At 36.1% G+C, this 9,757-nt stretch overlaps 1 protein-coding gene across 2 annotated transcripts in view; it reads right to left on the bottom strand.

Moving 5' to 3' along the window:
* Positions 1–4,636: 4,636 nt before the first annotated feature.
* Tao (Serine/threonine-protein kinase Tao) overlaps positions 4,637–9,757 on the bottom strand; it is a 37,201-nt gene continuing 32,080 nt past the window's right edge. For both annotated transcript variants that reach the window (XM_088259743.1, XM_088259744.1), the window contains exons 18-20: positions 9,489–9,647; positions 8,550–8,668; positions 4,637–6,999 (exon numbers count right to left, since the gene is read on the bottom strand). In XM_088259743.1, coding sequence (XP_088115869.1) covers positions 6,876–6,999; positions 8,550–8,668; positions 9,489–9,647 — 402 coding nt within the window. In that variant the 3' untranslated portion in view covers positions 4,637–6,875. The remainder of the gene's footprint in view (positions 7,000–8,549; positions 8,669–9,488; positions 9,648–9,757) is intronic.

The raw sequence follows: 9,757 nt of genomic DNA, 5'->3' as shown, positions 1-9,757 counted from the left end.
CAATGATTATATTACATATTTTCTATGTAAAAAAAAATCTACAATACAGTTTTGTCAAGTCTCCGTAACGGGAGAGTCAGGGTCAATTGTAAAATTGCTATAAAACAATCGGTATTAATATTATTTATACATGTATACATCATCCCGTCCCTCTCTCTCGAAACCGCATTCACACTTTACATACAAGAAGGAATTCCAAGAGTAATAGTAGTAGGTTGGATTCGTTTGGAATGCGTACTCCAATCTCGCCCAACGATCCAAATCAACATTGGCTGAACTGTCACTAAGCAACCTTATTCATCTTTGGCAAATCATATTGGGAAACACACCCCAGTGTAGAGTGTAGAGTGTAGGTTCGCACAAGTATTGCTAAATAATACAAACCTTAAATTAAATACGCCTAACCTATTATGGACCTACGTACACTCCGACTGCGCAACGTTCAGCCAACACCTGCTCTAACCAAAATCATAATGTTCAAACATCAGCGACTCGGTACTTACTTACTTGCTTAATGCGACGAGCTCTTCTACTGTACGTATACGAGGATGCCCGAGCGGAACCCTAGTCGGAAGAAGCGTTTGGCTAAATTACATACAAACTTACATGATGTCATAAGTACTGGTGAAGTCTTTATTAATCTTACATGATTTATTAGATTAGAGGAGGGGTGAAAAGTTAGTTTAATTTAAATTACGCTTATTACTCCGTCGTATGTACAGTTTGGTGTAGGTGCGTGAATAGTACAAGTAGAAAGCGATCAGTTTCCCTAGCATTTACTCCTCCGCTGATTTGTGACAATATTACTATTCAAAACAATCCAATCACTCTTCGAGAACACAATAGTGATCAAATATTTGTGCTGGTAATTATCTTAGATCTCCGCATACATCATCATCTAGTACAAGAAATACGGATAGAAAGCGGCCAATCCGCCTGATGTTTGAAAACCATTCACACTGATAAATTTACAAAACAAAAGTATTTACATTTTGATGCACTATAAACTAGTAATTTTATACAATTGCTCTTTTATTATACGTTTATAAAACCTAGAAATGAACTTTTTGGTACGATAATAATATTGAAGCTAGGAGCCGAGAACACACGGAGCGCACCATCGGGGAAACATTTGTCATGGAAATGAAGATTGTAAGCGGACCCTCCATCCTAGAGAGGAATGTTCACGAGCCAGTCAGTCACATGTGGAATATTGTATCGCAAACACTAAAGTACTGTAAAAGGTACGTTACAATTAAATTACTATTTTAGTCCATCGCTCAAGTTTCAGAGGTAGAGTTCTTCACTTACTTTACCAACACTCGACATGTGATCTTCCCACATCCCGACTGCCTACAACCGGCCATGGCATTCCTGAGGCTATCTGTTAACATAAATACTACCTACTTCTTACTGTCATACACTTAGGAAGGAAATACATACACTCGTGGATTAATGAGGGAAAATTATACTAGAAATGCCAGTTACGAGGTTAGGATAAAAACTACAACTCGACCGAAAGGAGTCGGCGACACCGCGAGGTGTGACGTCACCAAGCGATGCGCCCGAACTACGTTTCCTAAATCTCTCGGTGAACGCGATGCCAACTTACTGTGATGTTAATGCGTGATGTTAGAAAAGATAAGGTAATCATTATTGCTTATTGTTCCGCCACTCTTCCTTACCGATAGGATAACTAAACATAAACAAAGGCGCCGCATTGCGAGCGAGCCCTCTGTTCACACAGAGTAACGTAAAATATAAATTTTGATCTCCACTTTAAAATAGCTATTAAAATACCCGCGATTCTTGAAAGCCAAAAATTCCTCCAATATAGTGCCAATTTGTGAGATGACTCGATTCTCATCAGTGTGATGGTCAAACTGAGAGGATGCGGCCCCCGCCCCCGCATGCGCAACTTACATGTTTATATTTACACATCGCTCGAGTGATCCGAAAGAATCCGAGAAAGTAAAGTCCGGAGCGGGGAGTGGAATTCTTCTGGTTACAAATTTTGTCGCGTATTTTCCCTAAATATATTCAGTATCCGTCATAGATAAGAGGATATACATTCGGGATCAAGGCACAACTTATAAAAGATATCTAAAAATTAGGCAGTCCTTTCTGTAATTTTTTTTCTCGTTAAAAGCGAAACTTATCGAGTCCGTTATTTGCTAGTGAAAATATAACACCGATCCGCGCCAACTATTTAAAAAATATATTTGACGGCTAATTCAAATTGAATAGGAGTTAACAACCATTATTCAGTACGTTATAAAGAATATTCAGATATGTAACTAAATAACATTATATTTGAGATTCATATTGAACGGGATACGCCGAGTCCGGCAGACTCGGCAGAGTGTCACTAGATTAGTTCCTAATTCCTACGTAAGAGTGATCACCCTACGACACATTCTCTAAAGGACCTCTAGAGTAAGAATAAGCTATTTAGATTTTGACTAGTTCCCTGGCGAATATGAAAATGTTAAATTAATAAAAAAACAAACAAAAACATCTTTACACATTAAGAGTTAGATTACACATGGTGTTTTTATTTAGCGCACATTCTAGAAAGGAAATTGCACCGATCACCGCAGTAAACGAGACTCCGCAACTCTCTATGTATAAATATATACAACCTCAACAGCCCGCTCTATACACTTCAATCTACATATTTACATTTCCCTCCTCGTTAAAGCACTCACTTTTGTATTTTGACGAAATTAAATATTATTGTCTTTCAAAAACTGCAGCATTTTAAATCAATTTACTAACGACTTATTTTTTAAAGGGTACTGTTACTATCCACCGACACCGCTCGTGTGCGATTAAACAATCTGCCAATTGTTTGCAAATATCATTTGTAACTCGTTATAAAAATTGACGTTGATATTGTACGTTTGAGACAGATGGCTTACTTTGCATTGCAACTGTGACGTTTACAATGTAAAGACAAGAGGTCTTATTTTTAAATAATAATATAAAAGTATAATCAAAGCTTGTTAACTCAGAATTGAGGGGATTTAAATATGTATTCAATTACAAATAAATAACCACCCATTTTCCATTGCAAACTAACACATGGCGATGTTTCAAAAGAAATGCATATTTTTTTATTGAGAAAAAAACAAAAGCAGTAAATTGTATATTATTATGTGAAACGTTTTCACTCATGTAATTTTATTTTAAATTACATGGAGAAAAAAGTGTAAGATATTCTTAGAGGTATCAGAATTGACTTATATTTTTTAAATTACAGCACAATAAAAATAATCATTTTTTAAAGAAACGAGGTTTTATAGTACTCATTATGAAAAATTTTAAAATACAAAAAAAATGGAAGAACATTGGTGGTTTATTTTTTAAACCAAACTAGCCAGTCATTCAAATCTCAGTACGCCCGTCCATTTCTTTTAATCATTATCTACGTAGGTAACATGGCATTTTGAGCAATTGCCATTGGGTGGAATGGGGCGCGTGACATTTCGGTGCATAGTAACAATATGAGTGAGTACTTGCGATAAAAATTGAGATCTTACAGTAACCTTCCTATAAAAAACGGTAATTCTTATGGTCCGCGATAACTTCTAATACATAAAATATATTTAAAAAAAGGATTTACAATTTTTTAAAACGCTTTACATACAAATAATATTTATCTAGCCAAGCATTTAATACCTGCAATAAATTTTTTAACTTATACCCGAAATATATTTTATGTAGAGATGCAACGGATGCCCTGCCATATGTTACTTGTCATACAGCTACAAAGTCAATACTTAATTTTATATTTGAAAATATAAATAAAATGGGTGATTCCAGAGTGAAATATGCTTATACTTGATTCTACGTTATGCGATTATTGCACCATAATTATTATTCATATTCACAGATCCTGTTAAAATTTTACCCCGTTACAAGATCTGGGGCTCAAGGCTCGGGCTGTGCTCACCCCTTGTATCCTATTCACGTCCAGTTGATAAATTCACTGCGTTCAACATATCGCAAACAATTACAAGATGCAATTTTCAAAACGCTAAAACCATATTTCAACTCTGGAAGAATATCGGATTTAACGTACTTTAGATGCGAAGGGATGTTTTTAAGATTCTCTTTGCGATTCGAAAAATCTGGAAATTTTTCATTTTCTAAATTTACTTAACAAAAGAGTCATTTCTTTATCTTCCCGCAGTTATATGCTTCTTTAAATTGTTATTGTTTTAACGTGTAATGACATCATATCGGATGACTTTACAACTCATCTGTTTTCTCAGTATTTAAAATGTATAAAATTTAATCCATTATTGCCAACAGATTTCAATAATAATAGAAGAAACGAATGTTTCGTCGTTTTTTAAATTGATGGAGTATCGCAACAAGGTAGATATTTGTACACATTGATTTTTTATTATTGAAAAGTTATTTGAACAATTCTATGTGCATCAAATCGTTGTATTATTTTGTACCAATTTTAAGACAAATAGTCGGGCGATTCATATCCGTTGCATCTCTAATATTAACTAAATACAAATAAAATTATATATATTTACGAACATCTCAGTACAGCAGTAATAACAAATAAATAAATCAGAAAAACATTCACGACTATAAAACTATACAGAAAGGAGTAAAATTTAACAAAACGTGCATTGTGTATTGTCTCATTAAAAACTCTTTGAAAAAAATATTGAAACAAGTTTTGTGATTTTAAATTTGGTTAATAATTGCTGTATTCAAACGTCTGTACATCCATCGGCCTAAATATTAATGCTCATAACCTCAAATAAAACTAAGTGAAACGAGGAATTTCAGCAAAACTGAATATTCAAATTTTTTAAATTCATAAAAATAAATGTAATAACAAGATTTGTACGAAATGATGTCAGCGAGTCATACACGCCCCCGGGTAAAAAGGACCATATTTCAGCATGTGATTCTAATTATTGAGTATGTATAACTATTTTTCACTAGTATACGGACCTTCTTACACGGTGACAAGTTTTAATAAATGACACAAATTTAAACAGAAATTTAAAAACATCACAAACTTAAAATGAGAAAAAATTAACCTTCATTTTGACTCTTGGCTATTTTTGAGGCTAAACACAAAAAAATCATGGATAATATGCAGATGGTTTCTTCGACCATAGACAATGGACAGATGGATCTGTTAATTTTAATAGCTGCATAGTTGCCGCATGCAAGGGTACTTGACATTTTGAAAAGGTAGGATTTTATTATTTTTTACATGAGCAACACAAGCAAACCGAAGTTAAAGCTCTGAGGAACAAATCGAAGCACATAACAATCTACAAATTATCCATGATAGAATAAGGAGTTCTTTTACCAATTCAGTTTTGCGGTGATGGTAGTAACCGTGTCTGATTAAGCGAAAGAGGGAGAAAACAACAAACTGAAGGCGAGTTAATGGTCAAAAACAATTCACTATCTCGCTTCCTCTTCCCAAACGATCTCAGCGCAAACGCCCGCAAAACAGAACTCATAAAATGAACATACTTTTAACACTTTGAACTTATATTAGAATCGAAACATGGTCTTAATTACACCCGCAACAAGTGTTTAAGTGCATTTGTATTGGTGACTGGCAAATAAGTCCAATCCTGATTTAGCGATAAAGTTTTGATTTGAAAAATTTAAATTTTCAGTATTTAAATAAAAGGAACATATCAAATCCTCATGGCAAGTATCACAAAGAAATTTATAGTTATTGCTCGGATAAGTAAATATAGGTTTATATCAGTTGTGGTACCGCGGTTACTGCCATGGACTTCGAGTCAAGTTTTCCAGGCTTGACTCCCGTTTGATTTCTATTTTCAAACACAATCCACTTTGGTTTATGCGAAAATAGTATAAAGATATTTGTGTGCATAATAAGAATACAAAAACTCCTTCTGAAAAATATTTGTAGTGTAACGGTCAACGTGTTTTTGTTGGAGCTTCCAGGTTCGATTCCCAGGGGGGAGTTCAAAATAAATAATAGTGATTTTAAACTACAATATTTATTTAATATTACCCTGGACTGGTACCCAAAGTGCAGACTTGATCACCTCGCCTTCATGTGAGTAACAATCAAAATAACACTGCATCAATATGACACATAAATATGCATCTTTGGATGTAGATAAGGGTTAGAAAAATACTTTTGAATTACGACTCGCGAGTGTTTTTGCCTAGAATATTCACTCATGAATTACATGAAATTATAGTAACTTTAAACATAAAGAGTAAATCCACTCACGAGTAGGCATAGGCTATGAAACTTATAAAGTTGAAGCCTGAGTAGGGACATGATAAACGGTGTTGCATAAGCCGTAGCTAGATTTCAGAGTCACTTGGACGTTAGGTAATTAAAAAAAAAATAAAAAATTGAATTACGACTTATTGTCAAATCAAGACTGGACTTCGGCTTGTTTGATATTATCAAACCCTTATCCGCACCCCATGGTGCATAGGGCACTGCATCATATAAACGCTGTGTTACCTTGATAGTTAACACACAAAGGAAAGGTGATCAGCCCTCCGCTTCCGTCACCTGTCCAAGGTAATATTGAATATATAAGAGTGAAAAAATCACTTATATTTATTTGACCCCCCCTGGGAATCGAACCCGGGGCACACTACGGAGGCAGACGTTTGATATTTAACCATACATTTTTACTTCTTGCGGGTGTATCTTGCCAAAAAAATTGAAGGGGTCCAAAAAGACCAGTATGTTAGGTCTTAGAAATTGCAAATAAGGTTAAAATAATCATATTTTTTTTTTGAAGTGCTGAAATTCCTCATGGGCGGTCTGAATCTACGGTCCTATGAGCCATGGAGAGCGTGTGAGTGATTTAGAGGGAGGACGAGGGCTATAGGGAGCCGGCGGGGAAGCTGGCCGAGGAGTTGCTGCGGGCGAGGCTCAGCATAGAGCCGGAGAGGGACTGCTCCTCGTCGGGGTAGGTCTCCTTCGAGGTCTCCGCAATCGCCAGGGCACTGGGGGGACACAAGAAACAAACACTATTAAAAAAAAAATCATAATTTTAATTGATTGCTTTACACAAAATCACTAATACATATTCACACAGCCATACAATAATTTTTTGACATCTCATCAAAGATGAAGATTTTATACAGAATTATTATAATGATAAAAATGAAAATGATATTTTCTGGAGTTTCTCAGGTGTGTGATTATAATCCAGGATTTGGACCTCACATATTAATATAAGAGTTTCTGATCAATAAAAAGCTTCTCTTCACCAATAGATGTCTCTAGTGAAGTTCTAGTGATTCAAGAACAATGTTTCAAAATTGGTTCATATATATAGAACTTTCAAGAATTTGAGTAGTGTGGTTGTCAATAATGGGTAGAATTGGTGAATGTGACACGTGTGTAAAGTGATCACTTAAACCAGCCTATGACGGTCGTCAGCCCCGTAAATGCCCAGACTTCCATATTCTTCTTCATCTTTGATGAGATGTCAAAAAATAATATGAAAAGTACTCCTATATATAATTGGAGATAATCCAGATTTGTGAACAAGTATTTGGACACACTCAAAATGTTGTGCCATACAATTAGTTTAATCCACAAAGTGGCCAATTCCACCTGGGCTCCAAGCTAAGCTTTTAACATTATGTTACATGTTGATTGCTTAGTGTCATATCGATGTAACTTCTAAAACAGTAGAAGCAAGGCAGGATACACAGAAATTAGTCAACCTTTATTTTGTGCCAAAATGCCTGGGATGAAAATTTGCAACATATTTAAATTTATTTACAACATTTTGAGTGTGTCCAAATACTTGTTCACAAAATCTGGATAATCTCCAATTACAGGAGTCATTTTAAGAACAAGGTTTCTAAATTGGTTCATATATATAGAACTTCCAAGAATTTGAGTAGTGTGGTTGTCAATAATGGGTAGAATTGGTGAATGTTACACGTGTGTAAAGTGATCACTTAAACCAGCCTATGACGGTCGTCAGCCCCGTAAATGCCCAGACTTCCATATTCTTCTTCATCTTGATGAGATGTCAAAAGATAATATTTAAATTTAAATAGAGGGTTCTTTTACTGCTAAATAAATTTCTGAAATGAGTCCATTCGCCAGGAACTACACTTGGATGGCTTGACTCTGGCCAATATATGTACCCGACAGATTCGTCTAGATCTTTAGACATGTTGCGCGTGGCAACGAGGATAGCCTGGAACGACTAGTTGTGATCGGTAGCCTGGAGGGAAAGAGAGGGAGAGGGAAATCCCCCATACGATGGACCGATCAAATTAAGGTAGCAGCAGGCACCTCAGTGGTTGGAGCGCTACGTGCAGCGCAGTCAAGGGATAACTGGAGAAGAGTCATTGCTTCTGCAAGGGTCACAACCCTCAGCAATGAGGAATAAGACGGAGAATAATGTGGTGATTAAGTTATTACCTTTTTTATGCTCTCATGTAAAGTAAGCCCAGATAGAGTCGGTTACCTTACGAATTGAGGCAAACAAAAGGAGAAACTATAAAATATAACAAATAAAAAATATTCTCACCTGAAACCGAGCCGAGCACTTTCGTCATCATATTGCTCTAATTCCCTCTCGTGCCGTTCGTGGAGTAACCGAAGTCTCTCCGACCGCTCTTGCAAAAATTGCTGCGTTTCTGATTCCATCTGTTGAACAAAATATTAAGAAATTATAAACCATGCTAGACATTAGACAATGAAGCCCATCACATTCCGTGCTAAGAAAACGCCTAGCATATCCATATGTGCCATGCAGATTGTGCTCAGGACTAGCGCAGCTTGTTCATGTGTGAATAACGTTTGTATTTCAAAAAATGAACCTGAGCACTGTTGATAGTGTTTTATTTTTTTTAAAGTTTATTTTGGTTAAGACAGTAATTATTCATTTCGTTGCATTCGGACCTTTTCGTGCATAACATTGTTTAACATGAAATTGTACATGAGAACACTTGTTCTTTACCACCGGAGTTATATTCATTTTAAATAATTTCACAAATAGTTTTATAGTAAAAGCGCGTCTACAAATGGGGTTATATTTTTTTGTAAATTCATTAAAATCGCATTCACTGTGTTAGCGCACTAAGGACGGGAAAGATATTTCTACCCGTTCGGTCGATTGATGCTTAAGGATGGAAAGGGTATTTTTACCTCCTGTGCCGGCCACATTTCAAAGGCAAAAAAGAAGGAATCATTCAATGTTTTCATATGAATATTATGTACCAATTTTTTTGTTAAGGGCTAAACCACATGAACAGAATTAGGAAATCCCATCGCCAGCGGTCTGCGGGTGTCAATTATGACTCACACACCCGTCTGAAATGTGTTAATTATGAGTTCAGAGATTGTTTATATTGCTGTAAATCTGTATTTTTCTATTTTTTCTGACATTTTGATCTTTCAGTTTAACAGTGTGTGGATGCGATGCTATGCACCATTGGGCGAGAATAGGGGTTGGAATATATCGTACCTTCTGTTCGAGGAGCGCCCGCCTGACGCTGACGCGGTCTTCCAGCTCCCTGCGCTCCCTGTTCCTCTGCGACTCGGCTTGCATTTTGTTCTTGCTCTGGTACGCCGTGAGGATCTCCAGCTCGTACTGCAGCCTCTCCGTCAGCTGCTGACACTCCATCTGCAACCGCAACACATTCACATTCTGCGTTAATTCATTTTGAGAATATTTATTATAAATCTGTACGGTAAGGGGTAGCAAAAAGAGCAATGGAGAGAAGGATGCTAAAC

This window comes from Brachycentrus maculatus, unplaced genomic scaffold (genome assembly GCF_059751285.1).
Source record: "Brachycentrus maculatus isolate JH-2025_06_01 unplaced genomic scaffold, ASM5975128v1 h1tg000119l, whole genome shotgun sequence".
In the NCBI taxonomy this organism is placed as follows: Eukaryota; Metazoa; Arthropoda; class Insecta; order Trichoptera; family Brachycentridae; genus Brachycentrus; species Brachycentrus maculatus.
The sequence above is the reverse complement of the archived record's forward strand: the minus strand, read 5'-3'. Positions and strand labels throughout refer to the sequence as shown.